The sequence below is a fragment of the Somniosus microcephalus genome, chromosome 12, assembly GCF_052327205.1.
Source record: "Somniosus microcephalus isolate GS21.2 chromosome 12, FLI_Smic_1.0, whole genome shotgun sequence".
In the NCBI taxonomy this organism is placed as follows: domain Eukaryota; kingdom Metazoa; phylum Chordata; class Chondrichthyes; order Squaliformes; family Somniosidae; genus Somniosus; species Somniosus microcephalus.
The window spans coordinates 201,856,580-201,878,129 of NC_140998.1; the positions used below are offsets into that span (position 1 = coordinate 201,856,580).

Here is a 21,550-nt window from a genome sequence, read left to right on the forward strand (position 1 = left end):
ATTCATCTTAAAATTTATGGGGCCTGTCCCTTTAACAAAACAGTTAGATGAAGCGTCATGCACTGACATCATCTGACACCGACTTTCCCTTAATAGGGTGGGCTTAACAAGGCCAATCAGGGGAAAATAGTGTTTGTTCGTCAGACGTCGCTGGAGGCGGGACTAGAACCCGGAAACCAGCAGTCCCGCTCCCAATGTGCCTCCTCAGGTAAGATCGCGGCCAGCGCATCAGCCCCTGATAAAATTGCTTGCCGGGAGGCCAGCGATGGCATCACCGTGGCCAGATTTTCTTCGCTTGATGCTGTAAACCCTGGCTGCCACATGATGCACCAGGTTGACACCGTGAAGCATCCCTTTAATGTCCAAGCCATTCTATACATACACATCACTATAGCGGGGGGGAGGGGGGATGGAGCTATGACTGAACAATCACTGGAACTAAGTAAGACACTTCTCAATGTGTGCTCAGATCTATCCAATAAGGGGCATTTTTGGAAAAAGATATTACACTGTATGACAACACATTACCAGGAACTTCACATGGACATTGGCTAAACCTCTCAATTGCCTACCCTTGTGTGTTGTTAGTTGGTATGCTTGCAGTAGGATGAGGATGAGTGCGAGGGGTGGCTAGTGAGATGGAGAAGTGATAAAGTAGATAGAGAGAGTTGGGTGGAGGTTCAAGGTAAGTTGGTGTCCTGGGGAGGTCTCTTCTGCACTGGAAGGGAAGAGAACCTCCCTGCGTGCTGTGACTCCCTCCATAAGCCTATGGAGGGAGTCATTGGAGAGCCTGGGTGCACGTATTCACATTTGTGCAGTGATCGTCAGTGTTTGCAGCACCTCAATGCTGTCAAACACTGACAGATCAACTGTCAAAATAAAATTGTGCATGGTCCCTTTAAGGAAACCGGAAGATGACGCCTCAGCAAATGACGTCATCAGACCCGCTTCCTGTTAATTGGCCGGGCAGGGCGGGCTTAACAAGGCCAATCAAGGGTAAATCACATCTGCAGTGCGGAGGCAGCTGGGGGCGGGACCAGACCCCAGAAACCAGCTGACCCGCCACCATAATTAAATTTGCAGCCGTAGAATTTACAGCACAAAAAAACAGGCCATTTGGCCCAACAGGTTTATACCGGTGTTTGTACTCCACACGAGCCACTTCCCACCGTACTTCATTTCACCCTATCAACATATCCTTCTATTCCTTTCTCCCTCATGTACTTATCTAGCTTTCCCTTAAATACATATATGCTGTTCACCTCAACCACTCCCTGTGGTAGGTTTCAGCTTTTGGTTAAACCTGTACTAAATCATTGTTTAAAATACAAACAGGGAAAGATAATTAATTCCTAGATCCTTTCTGTGATAGTCAAATATGGAAAAATGTCTATCACAAACACTGCAGTATAAAAGGTATTATAAACATCACACCAATTCCTCCAAAGGCCATATTAGAACTCTTTCAGCCACTGAGGAGGTTCCTTTGTTTCCATTTTAAATAGGCTCACCAAAAAGCAAACCAACACAAATACTGCTGATCTATATATACTGTGTGTGTATTTAAATAGCTTTCTTTTAAATCTGGGGCTTTAATAAGGGTTGTTTAGGAAATGGGCATGTTTAACAATAAAATATGAGTATGAAATTTCAGGACAAAAAGACACTGGTGCTTCCTCTGCATTAGGAGTGGTGTTTTAACATGCAAGGTTTTTGTTGTGTATGACACATACACAATTAATAGATTGGAAGCCTTGTTGCTAGATATAGGCCATTGGACTAATTAGCTTTATTTTTAGTGTTATGCATCCCTAGTACTGCCAGTCAGGTAAGGCAATTATTTATTTTGCAATGATCTACATGTGTGCAGTCAATGGTATCTCAGATCTTGCGAAATGCTTGTAATGGTGCAACATTGTCTCCATCTCTGCAATTGTTGATGAGCTCCTTTGATGAAATAGTCCAGTGGCTAAAAAGGCAGGACAGCTGTGGACAGAGGCAGAGCGCTTCTGGTAACAGAGGAGATCGTTAAAAGACCTCTGCTAGTATTTAACACAGTTCAGTATTTGTCTCCCTTGAACCTCTTGCATCAGTCCAATATAAAAGACACTCTGGCCTCGAAGAACATTCTCTTTGGGATATTGTCATTGCTAGAGAGTTCTATGACAACAGAAATTTGTAATTTCAGTCTCCAGCACACAGGTTAGCATTATTGTTTTGACTGTTGCTCACAGGCAGGTAAATGGAATTGAGATACAGATCAGCCACAATCTCATTGAATGGTGGAACAGGCTCCTTCTGTTTATATGTTCCTATTTACATCTCGAAGTCCTTGTTTCTTTAGATTTGGGAAAGAGGTACAGTAAAACTCCCAGCTACATTTTTATTATGTGATCGCTACGTATATTTTTACTGGGTTTTGAGCATCCTAATTCCTGACCAGTTCTAACAGTGAGCAAACATAATAAGAAACCATTTGGCATAAACTAGTGGCCATTTATGGCATGGTAGATGAGAAATATATTTCCAATTCAGAGGACTTATCCGCAAGTCTAAAATGATCAATGGTGCGAATTGAGCACCACAATCAAGCATGAGTGCTCTATTAAGAAAGGGTGCAATGTCATGTATAGAGACTTGACCAGACCCCATCTGGAGAACTGTGATCAGTTTTGGCACCACACCTCAGGAAGGATATATTGGCCTTGGAAGGGGTGCAGCGCAGATTCGTCAGAATGATACCAGGGCTTAGAGGGTTAAATTACGAGGACAGGTTGCATAAACTTAATCTTCTATACTCAAGAGAATACAAGCTAAGGGGGTGGTTTGATTGAGGTGTTTAAAATATTGGAAGGATTCGATAGGTTAGATACAGAAAAACTATTTCCTATCATGGAGGTATCAAGAATGAGGGGACATCATCTTAAAATTAGAGCTATGCCATTTAGGAGGGAAATCAGGAAGCACTATTTTTACACATAGGAGTAGAAATCTGGAATTGTCTCTCCCAAAAGGCTGTGGATGCTGGGAAAAGTGGATATTTCAGGACTGAGATTAATAGATTTTTGTTGAGTAAGGGTATCAAGGAATATGGAGGGTAAATGGAGTTAAGGTATAGATCAGCCATTATCTAATTGAATGGTGGCACAAGCTCAAGGGGCTGAATGGCCTCCTGTGTTCCTATGTTCTTATGGGGTTAAAGTCATCAGAAAGAAATATTTCTATTTTTATGGTGCTGTAATTTTTTCTCTAACAACTTCTATTAAGATAAAGAAATATATATTTTGCCTCATATTAGTGATGGCCACAGCCTGCACATGTAGCTACTAGGGATTTGGCATATTGAGTGCTAGGGTAAAATAACGATTGAATTAAACAAAAATTAAAAGTAATCATAAGTGGGAAACCAAACATAAACTTGTAGCTTCAAAGTACAGGTGTGAAATCATATAGGCCGCGATTTTGCTGACCTCAGCAGATTCGTGGTGGGCAAAGTCGGTGGCAGGTCCCGACCCCGCTGCTGGCTCCAACCCACTGTCTGAAATGAATTTACCTTGATTGGGCTTGTTAATCCCGCCCAGCGCGTTTCTCAGCCAATTAGAGGAAGCGGATCAGGTGACGTCATTTGATAATGCGTCAGCCGGTTTTCTTAAAGGGACCATGGTCAAATTTATTTTGACATTTGTGCTGTTGGTGTTCTACAGCATTGAGTTGCTACAAACACTGACAATCACTGCACAAAGGCACAGGGCTGCACCCAGGCTCTCCCATGACTCCCTGCTTATGCTTTTGGAGGGAGTCACAGCACGCAGGGAGGTCCTCTTCCCTTCCCATGGGCAGAAGAGGCCTCCCCAGGAAATCAACACAGCCTGGTTGCACATAGCAATGATCTCTAAACAAGGTCATAATTTCCTGAATTGGGTCACCTGCCGCTGTGTGTCGTGTCTGCTTAGTGCTGATAGACCCAACATCGGGGAAAGGCACGTGGCAGCGGGGTCCCGACCCGCTGGGGGGGGAAAAAAACACCCAACCCACCACCAATCGTGCCCGCTGACCCCCCCCGGAAAATCTCATCCACAAATTCTACTGAACAAGAATCATTTAAACTCTCTCTTGCGAGACTTATTCAGATCAAAGTAGAAACATGTTTTTAATGGAACTATAATCATAGAAAGCATAATAACCCTAATACAACCTTAGTGCCAGCACAAATTGACCTGAACATAGCTCAGAAGGTTCAATTGGGCACAAATTCCACCACTGAATTTGGTTTGGAAATAAAGGCAGGGAGATGGGGGAAGTGATTCTGTGGGGAGCAATTGATAATGAATAAATGCAGACAGTAGGTTAAGTGGTGTTTAAAACACGAACCATAAATTAAGAATTGAACAAATAACTGGAAACATACTCTACAAATTCTGACATTTGGAAAGCGAAACAGAAATGAATTGTATAATGAATCTATTTAATTTCAGGTTGCCATGTCTATAGGGAAAAATAATAAAGATGTCTGTAAAATTTGAATGTAATGTATTCACCTGTATGTTTTCTTCTTGATCACCCATACAATTATCCCAATGATGATCGCAAGAATAGCAAGAACTGCAATCACTATGCCTGCTATGGCACCACCAGATAATTTGTTTTTATCAGGTTTAGGTTGTTCTGGAAAAAAAAGAAAATAATGAACATAATGACCATACAGTAGAGTATCAAAATGTAATGCAAAATATATTGAATTTTGTTCTTCAATTTTATTGCTTCCATTTCAAGAGATATAAAGAATGATTGATTGAATCCTACATAGCTAAATGATGGGATCAACTCATTATTAAATAACTTTGCAAAACAGAATCAATATGAGTAGGCTCTGCAGCTTTTATTTGCACCATTGAGGCAGACACACATGACCCAACAGCAGAAGTCACATCTAACTGATTTGGGGATTCATATAAGGTAAGTGTCACAACATATGGCACCAAAAGGGGACATGATAGGAAATACTGTAAAGTGAAAATCACCACAAAGAAAAAATATGAAGAATGGGGGAGGGGAGCACACATCAATTATCTTACTGCTCTTTTTTTAAAAAAAGTATGGCTGGCTATTGCTGTGCCTTTTGATTGGACAATCATGAATGAAGAGCATCTAGGAGAGTTTTTGCTGTTCAAAATACTCCCATTTCTGTACAAGGAGGAATGTTGATGAAGATCTCCCTTGCTGAGGCTGCGATATTAATGTCCCTGACTGCCTAGAGTGAAAATAGTGGAAAGCAGTATTTCAAAGCTGCCCGGGAAACCATGATGCATGTTAAGAAATTTGCATTTTTTTGGCTGGAATTATTGAGTTCCTGGTTGCCTGGTCTCTAACAGTCCTCTAGCTGGTTTGATGTTGTTCTCTGCTGTTTTTAAATTGAGCTGTTCCAGTGTGAGGACACTTCCCATGAGTGACCACCAGAATACTTAACAATGGAAATTAAAAAAAATTAAAAAAATCGGGTAATTTTGTTTAACAGGCGACTGATCCAGGATGACCCCGAGCTCCCAGTCGCCTGTCATTTTAATTCACCGCCCAATTCCCACTCAGACCTCACTGTACTCAGACTCTTGCATTGTTCCACGTAAGCTTGAGGAACAGCACCTCATCTTTCGATTGGGCACTATACAGCCTTCCGGACTCAATATCGAGTTCAACAATTTCAGATCATAACCTCGGCCCCCATTACATTTTTACTTATTTTTTATCCACACCTTTGTTTTGGCCCTTTTTTCCCCCCCCCTTTTTTTCTCTCCCACATGGCAGCTGTCTCCCATTCTGCCAGCGCATTTCACACCTAATCTAGAGCCGTCTTTTGTCTCCACTAGTCCTATCACCATCTCGTCTCGTTTTGAATACCTCTTAATGTCACTTCACTTCTCTTTTGTTCTCTCCCAGCCTGGCCTTCAGTCTTGACAAAGGGTTTGACCCGAAACGTTGACTCTATTTTCTCTCCATGGATGTTGCCTGGCCTGCTGAGTTTTTCCAGCATTTGCTGTTGTTATGACTGATCCACTATGTCATTTTTATGCCTGAGCGGCAAGTTGAAAATCTTACCCCCATGTCTTGTTTAATCATATAAGAGAAAAGAATAAGATATGTTGATTGGGTTAGGTGAAGAAGGGTGGGAGGAGGCTCATGTGGAGCCTAAGTACCGGCAGGGACCAGTTGGGCCGAATGGCCTGTTACTGAGCTGTAAATACAATGTCATATAGTTCAGGAAATTGAGCTATGATTGATAGTCATTGTCCATCTATGTGGTGCAGTGTATTAAGTATTACATATTATGCCACTATTATATTATCATTACAATTGCAGCTGTCAGGAGGGATGATATGCTGGAAGGATCATCATATGGGTTGAACTAAGGAACAAAAAAGGGTAGACCGCCAAACAGTCCGAGGGAGATAGAAGTGCAAATATGTCGGCAAATTTCTGAGAAGTGCAAAAACAATAGGGCAGTAATAGTTGAGGATTTCAACAACCCAAATATTAACTGGGATAAAAATCAGTGTAAAAGGTATAGAAGGCACAGAATTCTTAAAATGAATTCAGGAGAACTTATTTTAGCCAATATGTAGCAAGCCCAACAAGAGAGAGGGAGTAGTTCTGGACTTAGTTTTAGGAAATGAAGCTGGGCAGGTGGAAGGAGTATCAGTGGGAGAGCATTTTGGTGGTAATTCAGTTAGATTTAGCGCAGTTATGGAAAAGGACAAAGATAGACCAGGAGTAAAAGCTCTCAATTGGGGAAAGGCCAATTTTACTAAGCTGAGATGTGATTTAGCAAAAGTGGACTAGAAACAGCTACTTGAAAGCAAATCAGTGTCAGAGCAGTGGGAGGCATTCATTCAAGGAGGAAATGGTGAGGGTTCAGTGCAAATATACAAAGAAAAAGGGTGAGTCTCCCAAATCTGGAGCCCTCTGGATGCCAAGGAGCATATAGGGTAGGATAAGGCCAAAAAGGGAAGTTTATGTCAGATACCGAGAGTTCAATACTGCAGAAACCCTAGAGGAGTATAGAAAGTACAGGGGTGAAATTATAAAAGGAAATTAGGAAAGTAAAGAGAGGGCATGAAAAGATATTGGCAAATAAAATCAAAGAAAACAAAATATGTTTTATAAATACCTAAAGCGGCTAACTAAGGAAAGATTAGGGCCTATTAGAGAGCAAAAAGGTAACCTGTGTGTGGAGGCGGAGGATGTTGGTATAGTTCTTAATGAATACTTTGCATCTGTCTTCACAAGAGAGGGGGATGATGCAGGAATTTTAGTTAAGAAGGATGAGTCTGAAATATTGGATGGGGTAAAATAGTGAGAGAGGAAATATTAAGGGGTTTAGCACCTTTGAAAGTAGATAAATCTCCAGACCCAGATGAAATGTATCCCAGGCTGTTAAGAGAAGCAAGGGAGGAAATAGTGGAGGCTCTGACCATCATAACATGATTAGTGTGCAAATTTTCAAGGGATTAAAATTATTTTTATCTTTAACCAGCAAGGATGGACAATGGGGAAACCATTTCTGGGATCAGTTTTTTTGAATCCTCCTTAAACCTGATGAATTTTGCCCTTTGGGACCCGAGCTGCTGAAGGATATCTTTACATTACTATCCGAGATCTGCATTTGGGTCTAAAACCATTGGATGCTGTGGTTACACAGACGAGTTTGGAAGATTAAATGACAGTGCCCATCTTTAGTGTCTCTGGGAAGTGGGAACCAATTGGCAGCAATTGCTAAAAATGGGTGCCTAGAAATTGGATTGTGTTGTGCCCATTTTACAGATGTAAAATAAGTGCCCAAGGATCCAATATGGCGGGCAATGTGTGCATGCACATTCCACGCCATAAGTGTGCCGCTCGCCATATTGGCACATGCCTGAAACAGGCGCTAAGCCCCCTATTTGCATCTGCAAAAGGATTAACACCTGTTGGAAACCTCCTTTGCTAATTTCAACTGTGATTGCTGTGGTCAATTTCTTTACGCGCTTGGCAGCCAAACCAAATTAAAGGAACCGCTGGTGGCTGCCACCTAAAAGTTAAGTTTGAACTTTTTAAATTACCTTATTGTGGAACCTGGAGGAGCAAGAGTGCTCTTCCCTGCCCCACATTAAATCAGCTCCGCTCCTGCTGACTCTCCGAAGGACCTCAGCCGGGGTCCAAGCTAGTTCATTTAGCTTCCCCAACGCCGCCCCACCCACAACTGCCTCTGGGGCCGCCACTGCCACCTGCAGCTGGCTGGTGGACCAATTTTGCCGTGGTCCTGCTGCTGGCCTCATGTAGCTTGCGCCGCACCAGAACTGCGCCCCAATTTAGGTGCGATCCAATTTCTAGGCCCATGTATGGCTGCAGCCTTAATTATCAATTTCTTTGCACTGGTAAGTCCTCAATGTTGGATAATGAGGTTCTTTACTTCAAAGTGATGTATTTCCTTGCTGGTTCTCAGAGCATTTGAATAAAGGCAAGCATCAGTGCTAGTTATACAGGTTAGTTTTAGCATTTTTCCCTTTAAAACACACAAAATAGTTCAACCGAGCCTAGTATAAATCAGGCAGGAAAGGTAAATCAGATATTTTTGCGAAAAATTCATTTTGCTGGTCTGCCCCAGGATTACACAAAACTGAGATTCTCCTTTAGGCATACTTACTGGAGGAAATGTAAACTAAAACATTGAGGTCAACTTGTTATGCATAGATTGCTTTTGTAAAAATTTACTTCCAGAAATATGTGTTTTTTTTTTAATTACGAGATTATCCCCGACAAATTTGAGATTGTGAGACTTACAGACAAGCCAGAAGCTGGTTTTAATCACGAAATAAGTATCATTGTTACAAGATAATGCCATAAAAATACCCTAAATGTGACCAGCTAGGCGATTGTTTACATGCTCATAAGCGCATTCTTTCTATTACAATCCGATGATCTTACCCATAGTGTAAACTATTAATTTTTTTATATTAAAATACAAAATTCACACAACTTTCAATTTTAAGAGTTATTTTTGCAAACAAAATAGGAATGCAAAAGATGTCTGTTTAAGATCTTTAGAACACAGATCAGTCACAATTATAGAATCATAGAATGGTTACAGCAGAGGAGGCCATTCAGCCCATCGAGCCCGTGCCAGCTCTCTGCAAGAGCACTTCAGCTAGTCCCACTCCCCTGCCCTTTCCCTGTAGCCCTGCAATTTTTTCCCTTCAGGTACTTATCCAATTCCCTTTTGAAAGCCACTATTGAATCTGCCTCCACCACCCTTTCAGGCAGTGCATTCCAGATTAATTGCTACTATTTAAATAAAAGCATAGCTAATGCAAGAAATCTGAAATAACAAAGAGCATCTTTAAAATCCACAGGAAGTCCATCAGCGTTTATAACGAACAGAGCTATTTTCTCTACTTTTTCTCTTTACAGGTGTTATTTTTATTTCAGGTTGCCAGAATTTTCTGTTTTTACTTAAATTGTTGTAATTGACTACAAAATCGGCTCGGTGTGTATTCTCAGCATCAGGTTTCTAACTGCAAGGATTTATCTAGACTTGCTGAAATAATCAAGTTTGTGATTTCCAAGGATGCAGATCAAGTTAAAGCCGCTTTGGGCTCACAGAAGTCCAGAAGATAGTCTACAAGCATGAATTAAAGTGCAACTTGCAGTAAATTACTGAGTTTCTGAGGCAATAGAACAGAAACCGTAGTAAAACAGCATTCTGGTATAGCCGATGGCCAGTATAGCCTGTTCTTGAAAGCAGGTTACCAAAGGTTTTCTCAAAACTGAAATGAAACTTTATCTATTGCTATAGATGTAGATGGAGAAACGAAATGAACAGGTATGTGTCTAAGAAGTAAATTCCTCAGGTTATGTGTAATGTCTTTAGGACTTATCCAACCTCAATAGTCAAACACTTGAATCATATATCATTATGAAAATCTTAAATGCAATTTTTTTATTACTAAGTTACAAAGAACAATATAAATCCGTAAAATAAAACCCATGCAGTTACAATTCTGTTAAAATGATCTTAGTGAATTATTTACTTACCTTGTACAGTTACCTGTACAGTAGCATTACTTCCTTTTTTGGTTATGATGTTTTTAACCTGACAAGTATAGTTCCCACCATGATTTGAGCTTACTGAGTCAATGCTGTAAGTTTGTTCTGTCTTTAACAGATTGGTTCCATTGTACCATTCATAGGCACCAGCTGGGACTGATAGAGCAGAACAATGAAATGTAAGAGCTTTCCCCAGTTCTGCCAAAACTGACCCTGAAGGTTCAATAATGACGTTCTCTGGTCCATCTACAAAAAATTCAAGAAAATGTGGTTTTTGTATAACTAAAATAATCATTAATATTAAATACAAACTAATGCTTTGAGCTCCCTGCATACTTACAATTAATTTGCAGGATGGTGTCTCCAGAATCGCTGCTAAAATCATTGCTTGCATTACATTTATATGTTCCTGAATCATTTCTGTTAACACTGATTATAGTCAGTGTAACATTGTCCGGAGAAGTTATTATTCTGTCATTATCCTGGGCAGCTCGGTCATTCTTAAACCAAATCCGTGACTGTACAAAGCCCGAGGCGTGACAAGTCAGTAAAATAGTATCGATGTTTTCTACTGGTTTTGAATTGTTGGCCGATACAGTGACATTAGAAACCGGTTCTGTAAATACAATTAAAAAGGAAACGGGGTTACATCATTTTCTACAACCCGTTCAGTGGTTGTTTGGGTATTAAACTCGCCATGTTAAATTCATCACCTTTCTTCTTTTATGACTTTAAATTCCACCTCGATCTGATATTCAATCAGAAACCAGACAAACTAGATCTGATTTAATGTCAAGGTAAAATCTGACATATGGATAACTATAGAATCAGCAGTTATGAGTGCTACTGATGCTTTCAAATAGTCTTTTTGGTTAAAAAGACATAAATAACACTTGTGAAATGGTGGTAAATTAGTGAGGTTCATGAATACACAGGAAAACATAGTTTATTGAAGAAAAGGAAGAATGCTGTAGAAGGCAAAAAAATACTACTACACTTCAGGAGGAAGTTGTTTTTTTAGAGACACCTTTGTTTATATAAGAATATAAGAACAGGAGGAGGCCATTGAGCCCCTCGAGCCTCTCGAGCCTGTTCTGCCATTCAATGAGATCACGGCTGATCTGCGACCTAACTCCATATACTTGCCTTTGGCCCATATCCCTTAATACCTTTGGTTAACAATAAGCTATCAATCACCGATTTCAAATTAACAATTGATCTAGCATCTATCGCCCTTTGTGTAAGGTTGACGTACATTTTTAATCGAGAAACATTTTATTACAATTAATTTTATTTTTGGGATTCGTTTGGGAGCAATTCACGTTACTTTGCCATATCCTTGTGTACTGTGTTTTTCTGGGCCATTGACCCCCTAAGTGACCCCCTCACCCAGAATTAGGGCACCACCAATACAGAACAACCTCCACACAAACTAAAAATGCATGGCAGTAAGGTGGAATCACTGTTGCCAGAATTGAGTTCCAAGAAACTATATATTACACTATTGTGATGATTGGTTCTTTCTATTTAATGTGTTAGAGAGGGGCAGGCCATAGGTGTGGCCTGGATTTCAGTTCTTGTCTATTCTATATTTCAGATCCAGTAATCTCACAAATAGCAGGTCAAGCATAGTGAACTGCTTATTGAATGCCTTTTACGAAGCTATAAAAATCTACACAAAACAAAGCCGGGGGTGAGGAGGGGGGGGGGCGGTGCTGGGAGGGAGGGAGAAAACATTCTAGTAATAATTAAAAATATAATCAGTTTTAATACTTGAGCAGTTAAACATGTAAAATCAGTGCATTCCTTTTTAACTAATTGTAATTTCAGGGGAAATATTTGTCTAAGCATGTCAGTAATCTTAAAAAAATAGCACTGCTGCATAAAATCAGGGAATTGTATAGCAGAAGCAATGGGCTGGAAATTGTGGTCAGAGGTTTCCCGTAGGCGAATGCCTCTGAACCGCAAGTAAATTCCGCATCTACCTGGTGCCTCCGGAGCTTCAGACTCTTGTGGCCCTGGGCTTGCAGGCATAGGCCTGCATAAAGGCCCATGTATCTCAGGAGTGCATACAGTTTGCAAGCGTCCCTGGGATCACGTGGGCCAGCCCAACCAATGACGAAGGGGGATTCCCATTATGCTTTTGGGGATTCTATTTATGGGCAGAATCCCCTTAAACATAACAGGAATCCCCCTAAAAAATAACAACAGAAAATGCTGGAAAAACTCAGCAGGTCAGGCAACATCCGTGGAGAGAAATTTGAGTTGACGTTTCGGGTCGAAACCCTTCTTCAAAACTGGAAAGAAAATAAAATAGATCGAAGGCAGGGCTGCGATCGAACAAAAGAAGTAAAAGAGACAATAAAAGGTATTCGAAACCAGACGAGATGGTAATAGGCCAGTGGAGACAAAAGACAGCTGAGATTAGGTGTGAAGCGTATTGGCAGGATAGGAGATAGCTGCCAGGTGGGAGAGAGAAACAAAAGGAAAGGGGGGGGGGGGGGAGGGGGGGAAAGGAAGACCCAAAACAAAGGGGTGGAAAAATTATAAGTAAAAAAGTAATAGGGGCCGAGGTTATGATCTGAAATTGTTGAACTCGATATTGAGTCCGGAAGGCTGCAAAGTGCCTAATTGGAAGATGAACACCTCACCTTCCGGACTCAATATCAAGTTCAACAATTTCAGATCATAACCTCGGCCCCTATTACATTTTTTACTTATAAAAAAAATACTTTTTAACAACACTGAATTAAAAATAAATCATCAAATGGTCAAAATTAATTAAAATACAATTTAATTAAACCTTTAAAACAAATATGTAATTTTTTGAAAAATAAATGTAAATGTTTTTCAGGGGCCAAAAGTAACAAAATTTTTTAAAGGATATTATGGTTAAATCATTTAAAAAATGTTATGATAATATTTATTTAAACCCTTATGCTGGTAAAAAAATGTCTTACGCCTACTTCTACCAGGCGTAAGGGTTTCATGGGCATTCGCTGGGCAGCAATAGCCCAACCCTGTGCCAGCGAATGTCCATTTTTTGTGGATTCATAGAAACATAGGAGCAGGAGTAGGCCATTCGGCCCCTCGAGCCTGTTCCGCCATTTAATGAGACCATGGCTGATCATCCAAATTCAGTACCCTGTCCCTGCTTTCTCCCCATATCCCTTGATCCCTTTAGCCTTAAGAAACATATCTAACTCCTTCTTGAATATATTTAATGAATTGGCCTCCACTGCCTTCTGTGGTAGAGAATTCCACAGGTTCACCACTCTCTGGGTGAAGAAATTTATCTTCATCTCTGTCCTAAATGGCTTACCCCTTATCCTTAGACTGTGACCCCTGGTTCTGGACTCCCCCGCCATTGGGAACATCCTTCCTGCATCTAGTCTGTCCAGTCCTGTCAGAATTTTAAAAGTTTCAATGAGATCCCCTTCATTCTTCTAAACTCTAGCGAATATAAGCCTAATCGACCCAATCTCTCCTCATAAGTCATTCCTGCCATCCCAGGTATCAGTCTGGTGAATCTTCGCTGCACTCTCTCCATGGCAAGAACATCCTTCCTCAGATAAGGCGACCAAAACTGCACACAATACTCAAGGTGTGGTCTCACCAAGGCCCTGTACAACTGCAGCAAGACATCCTTGCTCCTGTACTCGAATCCTCTCGCTACGAAGGCCAACATACCATTTGCCTTCTTAACCACCTGCTGCACCTACATGCTTACCTTCAGCGACTGGTGCACAAGGACACCCAGGTCTCGTTGCACTTCCCCTTTTCCCAATCTATTGCCGTTCAGATAATAATCTGCCTTCCTGTTTTTGCCACCGAAGTGGATAACCTCGCATTTATCCACATTATACTGCATTTGCCATGCATCTGACCAATCACCCAACCTGTCCAAATCATACTGGACTTTCTCTGCATCCTCCTCACAGCACACATGCCCACCCAGCTTTGTGTCGTCTGCAAACTTGGAGATATTACATCTAGTTCCCTTGTCTAGATCATGTGCATCACATGCGGAAACCCGGAACTTGCGGAGCACTTACCACTGGTAAGCCGTGTGTACGCGGCCATAGGCCCTGGAAAATCTGGGCCATTATTTATTTGTATCTATGCATTTGGAATTTGTAAACTGAGCCAGTCACTGGGCAAATATTAACAAGTTATGCCTTTCGGTAAGTACAGTAACAAATTGATAATCGCAAAACCTCTGCAAGAACTTGTAACCTGATTACTGAGTCCTTGCTCATTCTAACAAGGTTTATCTATGGAAATATTAATATCCAAAATACTATTGAAGATGCCGCATGATTTTTAGAAAACATTTCAGTTTGGAGAAGTTTAATAGCTCTGCTGGGTTGTCCCAAAAAGGCAATTAAGTAATTTCATTTCTAAGCATCAAGAGGGTGAATTTCAAGTTGGGCGGGCTGCAAAACGGGCGGTATCACATCTGTCGCCACTTAGACGCCTCGTCCGAAATTCAGTTCCACCGAAGTCGAATTTCACCGCCAGATGTTTGTAAACTAATATTTCAGCATAATTTGATGTCTGACTGTTAAATTTCTGAAATCTTAATGGATGTGAAGTATACTTGTAATTTTATCAATGTCTGTATGTATTCTGCTTGTGGTTTACTTGAAAAAATACAACATAAATTTAACAATCTGTACTCAACTTGGTGGCTGTCAGAAGCAGTTCACAGAAAGTGAAAAGTCTTCCTTCAGCACCATGTACAAAATTGAATTATCAGAAAAAAAAATTCATTATTTGTAAATAATAAACGCACAAACAACAGTCAACATGAATTCAGAAGGGGGAAAATCCTGCCTGACCAAATTCCTCAACATTATTGAGGAAGCTGCATGTGAAGTTGACTGTGAAAAGGCAAAACACGTTGTGTTACGAGGCTTCCAAATGGCATTTGGTAAAGTTCCACACAAAAGACTATTAGCTAAGCTCAAGGATGTGAGATTCCAGGGCAAGTTTGTGGATAGACTAAGAAACTGGCTGAAACTTAGAAAAATGGCAGATGACATTTATAGAATCTTACAGCACAGGAGGCGGCTATTCGGCCCATCATGCATGTGCCGGCTCTTTGAAAGAGCTATCCAGTTAGACTCATTCCCCTGCTCTTTCACCATAGCCCTACAATTCTTTCCTTTTCAAGTATATATTGAGTTGCCTTTTTATTATTACTGTTGAATCTGTATCCACCACCCCTTAAGACAATCCATTCCAGATCATAACAACTCACTGCATAAAAAACATTCTCATCTCGCCCTGGTTCTTTTGCCAATGATCTTAAATCTGTGTCCTCTGGTTACCACCCCTCCTGCCTCCTGCTACTCTATCAAAACCCCATTTAATTTTGAAACCTCTGTTAAACCTCATCTTAACCTTCTCTGCCCTAAGGAGAACAATCCTAACTTCATTTATGTGGAAAGACTAGAGAAGTCCCTCATCCTAGGTATCGTTCTGGTAAATCTTCTCTGCAACCTCTCCAAGGTCTTCTCATTCTTACTAAAGTGCATTGCATTTAATGGAGATATAAAAGTAAAGTATAAAGTACTGAACGTAAGAAGGAAGAAAATGGCTGATGTATGCACTGTGTGAATGTGGCTGAAAATTGCTGGAGGTGAAGTTAAATCCTTTTCATGGGACACTGGCACCAGTTCTGGGACAGGAAGGAGCTGTACTGATGGGACAGGAAGGAGCTGTAATGATGGGACGGGCTCCACCTGAACCAGGATGGGACCAGTGTCCTAGTGGAAAGAGTAAACAGGGAGGTGGGAAAGGCTTTAAACTAGTAAGAAGGGGGAAGGGATCTACAAGAAACGTAAGCAGCCTAAATATAAAGAAAAGCAGGAAAAGTGTGCATAGGAAAGAATAAAGTAAGGGAGGACATTGACGCCAAGGGAGCAAATAGAATTATAGAACAGGAGTCTAAAAAGAGAGGAAATCCTATTAAAAATGAGTTAAACGGTCTGTACAGCAATGCACAGTGTCTGTAATAAAACAGGGGAGCTGGAGGCAAACATGCGTTGGGAGGAACCAGACATAGTAGGGATTACTGAGACATGGCTGCAGAAAAATCAGGACTGGGAATTAAACATTGCAGGATATAACATATTTAGAAAAAATAGAGGGAAAAAGGGCAGATGGAGTAGCTGTACTTATTAGGGATAACATAATGGAAGTAGAAAAAAGGGACGTAGATATCAGTAAGACAAGAATAGAATTCGGATTTCCAGCATCTGCAGTATTTTGCTATCGCAAAAATAGAATCCATATGGATAGAGATAAAAGATAATAAAGGATCAATCACATGAATAGGCATAGTCTACAGACCACCTAATAGTGGAAGGGAGTTAGAGGAAGAAATATACAGACAAATTAGAGAAATGAGTAAAAATATAATAATGGGGGATTTCAACTACCCTGATATTAATTGGACAGAAGAGGTAGGTAAAGGGGATAAGGGAATGGAGTTCCTACAATGTCTAGAGGACTCCTTTCTAACCCAATATGTAAAAAGCCCAAGAAGGAAGGATTCACTATTGGATCTAGTTATGGGGAATGAGCCAGAGAAGTAAAAGTAGGGGAACATATAGGCGATAGTGACCATAATATAATACGCTTGAAGATGATAATAGAGGACATAAGTATGACAAAAACCAGGGTAATAAATTGGAGAAAAGCTGATTTTGAGGGGCTGAGAATAGAACTTGGGAAGATAAACTGGGCAACAATATTGGCAAACAACAATGTAGAATGACAATGGGAAACATTTAAAACGGTGTTCAACAGAGTGCAGGAAAAATATTTTCCACTAAAAGTAAAGAACAAACTAAACACTAATAAGACTCCATGGATGAATAAAGACATAATGGAACAATTGAGGGTAAGGAAAGAGGCATGCATTAAGTACATAGACAGCAGAGGAGTGCATGCTAAGAGAGAATATGAAGGGATTAGGAGAGAAGTAAAAAAAAAAACAATTAGGAAGGCAAAGAGGAACTATGAAATGAAATTATCAAGGAACATAAAACAAAATAGTAAAATATTTTACAGGCACATCAATAAAAAAAAAGGAAGGTTGGGATGGGAAATGGGGCCATTAAGGGTCAGACAGGTAACAATAGGGAGATGGCAGAAATATTAAATAATTATTTTGCTTTGGTATTTACCAGGGAGATAGAACAGGTGGACATGACATTGGATGATGAGATGAGTAATGAGATAAGTGCATTTAAAATAAAAAGGGGATATATTAAATAAACTAATCAAACTCGAAGAGGATAAAACCCCTGGTCCAGATGGATTGCAACCATGCATTTTAAAAGAATCTAGGGAGATAACAGAAGCATTACTACACATATTTAATAATTCATTAGAAAAAGATGGTAGTGCCAGAGGACTGGCGGATAGCTAACATAAAACCTATATTTTAGAAGGGGGATAGAACATGTCCAGGGAATTAGAGACCAGTCAGCTTAACAGTTAGGAAAAATAATGGAATCCCTACTAAAGGAGAGAAATAGAAGAACATCTAGAAACAAAAAGTATAATAATGGATAGTCAGCATGGATTTCAAAAGGGAAAATCTTGCTTGACCAACCTTACTGAATTTTTTGAACAGGTAACAGAGAGAGTAGACAAGGGTCATGCAGTAGATGTAATTTATCCAGATTTTCAAAAGGCCTTTGATAAGGTACCCTATAATAGACTAATGAATAAGGTCAGAGAATGCAGAGTGAGGGGACAAGTAGCAGATTGGATAGTCAGCTGGCTTCAAGACAGAAAGCAGAGTGGGAGTAAAGGGTAGCTATTCACAGTGGTAGAAGTTGGGTAGTGGTGTTCCACAAGGATCAGTGTTCGGACCACTGCTGTTCACAATTTACATTAACTATTTAGACTTTGTAATCAAAAACAAAATTTCTAAATTTGCAGACGATTCCAATTTAGAGAGTATAGTCAATACTGAGGAAGACTGCAACAAATTACAGGAGGACATTAATAAACTTGCAGAATGGGAAAATAATTGGCAAATGAAGTTCACACAGATAAATGTGAGGTACATAAGTGAGGTACATAAGAACATAAGAAATAGGAGCAGGAGTAGGCCAATCGGCCCCTCGAGCCTGCTCCGCCATTCAATAAGATCATGGCTGATCTGATCCTAACCGCCAATCCACTATCCCAGAACCATCTCCTGAATCTAACAGAATTAGACACACGAAATAGGAGCAGGATCAGGCTACATGGCCCCTGGGCCCGCTCCGCTACCCACAGGGCCATGACCGATCCGAACCTAGACTCATGTCCAATTTCCTGCCCGCTCCCCGTAACCTTTAATTCCCTTTACTTCTAGGAAACTGTCTATTTCTGTTTTAAATTTATGTAATGATGTAGCTTCTACAGCTTTTTGGGGCAGCATATTCCATGGACCTACCACCCTCTGAGTGAAGTAGTTCCTCCTCATCTCAGTTTTGAAAGAGCAGCCCCTTATTCTAAGACTATGCCCCCTAGTTCTAGTTTCACCCATCATCGGGAACATCTTCCCCGCATCCACCCGATCCAACACCTTCACAATCTCATATGTTTCAATAAGATCGCCTCTCATTCTTCTGAACTCCAATGAGTAGAGTGCCAATCTACTCAACCTCTCCTCATATGTCCATCCCCTCATCCCCGGGATTACCCGAGTGAACCTTCTTTGTACTGACTCAAGAGCAAGTATGTCCTTTCTTAAGTATGGACACCAAAACTGTACGCAGTATTCCAGGTGCGGTCTCACCAATGCCTTGTACAACTGAAGCAATACCTCCTTATTTTTATATTCTATCCCCCTAGCAATGAAAGCCAACATTCCATTGGCCTTCTTAATCACTTGCTGCACCTGCATACTAACCTTTTGAGTTTCGTGCACCAGGACCCCCAGATCCCTTTGTACTTCAGTACTTTCCAGTTTCTTGCCATTAAGATAATAACTTGCTCTACTATTTTTCCTGCCAAAGTGCATAACCTCACACTTTCTAGTATTGTATTCCATCTGCCAAATCTCTGCCCACTTACTTAGCCTGTCTATGTCCCCTTGCAGGTTTTTTATGTCCTCCTCACTCACTACTTTCCCTCCCATCTTAGTATCATCTGCAAACTTTGATATGTTACACTCGGTCCCCTCCTCCAAACCGTTAATATAGATTGTAAAGAGTTGGGGACCCAGCACTGACCCCTGCGGAACACCACTAGTTACTGATTGCCAGTCTGAGAATGAACCATTTATCCCAACTCTCTGCCTTCTGTTAGATAGCCAATCCTCTATCCATGCCAGAATATTACCCCCAATCCCGTGATTTTTTATCTTAAGCAATAATCTTTTGTGTGGCACCTTGTCAAATGCCTTTTGGAAGTCTAAATACACTACGTCCACTGGTTCCCCTTTATCCACCCTATATGTTACTTCCCCAAAGAACTCCAGCAAATTTGTCAAACATGACTTCCCCTTCATAAAACCATGCTGACTTTGTCCTATTAAATTATGATTATCCAAATGTCCTGTTACTGTCTCCTTAATAATGGACTCCAAAATTTTACCTACCATAGATGTTAGGCTAACCGGTCTATAGTTTCCAGCCTTCTGTCTACTGCCCTTTTCAAATAAGGGTGTTACATTTGCAGTTTTCCAGTCTGCCGGGACCTTTGCCGAGTCCAGGGAGTTTTGGAAAATTATTACCAATGCATCCACAATCCCTACCGCCACTTCCCTCAAGACCCTAGGATGTAAGCCATCAGGTCCAGGTGATTTATCCGCCTTGAGTCCCATTATTTTACCGAGTACCACTTCCTTAGTGATTTTGATCGTGTTTAGCTCCTCCCCCCCCTTTAGCCCCCTGTTTGTCCAGTGTTGGGATATTCTTAGTGTCTTCTAATGTAAAGACTGATGTAAAATATTCATTCAGTGTTTTTGCCATCTCCATATTTCCCACCATTAATTTCCCGGTCTCATCCTCTAAGGGACCAACATTTACTTTAGTCACCCTTTTTCTTTTTATATAACTATAAAAACTCTTACTATCTGTTTTTATAGTTTTTGCTAATTTACTTTCATAATCTATCTTCCCTTTCTTAATCAATCTTTTTGTTATTTTTTGCTGTCTTTTAAAGTTTTCCCAATCCTCTATCCTCCCACTAGATTTGGCTACCTTATATGCCCTTGTTTTTAGTCGAATACTATCCTTAATTTCTTTACTTAGCCATGGATGGCTGTCTTTTCTTTTACACCCTTTTCTTCTCATTGGAATATATTTTTTTTGGAAGTTGTAAAATAACTCCTTAAATGTACACCACTGATCATGTATCGTCTTACCCTTTAATCTATTTTCCCAATCCACTCTACTCAATTCCGCTCTCATACCTTGTATTACATTGTGGTAGGAAGAATAGGGAGGTCACTTATCACTTGGAGGGTGCGAGTCTAGGTGGGATCTCAGAGTACAAATACACAAATCACTAAAAGTTGCAGCATAGGTTAGCAAGGCCATAAAAAAAGCAAACCAAGCACTAGGGTTTATTTCTAGAGGGATAGAATTAAAAAGTAGAGAAGTTATGCTAAACCTGTATCGAACCTTGGTTAGACCACACTTGCAGGGTACTATGTGCAGTTCTGGTTGCCATATTATAAAAAGGATATAAACGCACTGGAGAGGGTGCAGAGATGATTTACAAGGATGATACCAGAAATGCGAGTGTATACCTATCAGGAAAGGATGAACAAGCTGGGTCTCTTTTCTCTTGAGAAAAGATGGTTGACGGCTGACCCAATAGAGGTCTTTAATATTATGAAAGGTTTTGATAAGAGTGGATACAGAAAGAATGTTTCCACTTGTGGGGAAGAGCAGAACTAAAAGCCATCAATATAAGATATTCACCAAGAAATCCAATAGGGAATTCAGAAGAAATTTCTTTACCCAAAAAGTGGTGAGAATGTGGAACTCACTACCACAGGGAGTGGTTGAAGTGAATAATATAGATGCATTAAGGGGAGGCTGGACAAGCATATGAGGGAGAAGGGAATAGAGGGTTACACCTATAGATTTAGATGAGGAAAGATGGGAGAAGACTCGAGTGGAGCATAAATGCCGGCATTGACTGGTTGGGCCGAATGGCCTGTTTCTGTATCGTATATCCTATGTAATCCTACGTAAATATAGGATTACAAGTAGATTTAATGCTCCAACTATTGAAAATCAGCAATCGCAATGCTAAGAGAATGCTGAACTGTATAGTCAAAACAATGGAGTAGAAATCAGACAAGGACATGCCCAAATGGTATAGTGCTCTGATCAGACCTTGATTACTTTGTGTAGTTCTATTGACTTGAGACACAGGGGACAAATTCAGGTGGTGGAAGCAGTGCAGAGATAACCCACGAGTGTTGGTAGTGCTGAGTTAAGAAACAATG

At 40.5% G+C, this 21,550-nt stretch overlaps 1 protein-coding gene across 2 annotated transcripts in view; it reads right to left on the bottom strand.

Moving 5' to 3' along the window:
• Positions 1–21,550, bottom strand: part of LOC147109895 (cell adhesion molecule CEACAM5-like) — a 129,688-nt gene that overhangs the window by 74,371 nt on the left and 33,767 nt on the right. For both annotated transcript variants that reach the window (XM_086003922.1, XM_086003921.1), the window contains 3 exons: positions 10,418–10,693; positions 10,066–10,323; positions 4,539–4,665 (listed from right to left, as the gene is read on the bottom strand). In XM_086003922.1, the coding sequence (XP_085860048.1) occupies positions 4,539–4,665; positions 10,066–10,323; positions 10,418–10,693 (661 nt within the window). The remainder of the gene's footprint in view (positions 1–4,538; positions 4,666–10,065; positions 10,324–10,417; positions 10,694–21,550) is intronic.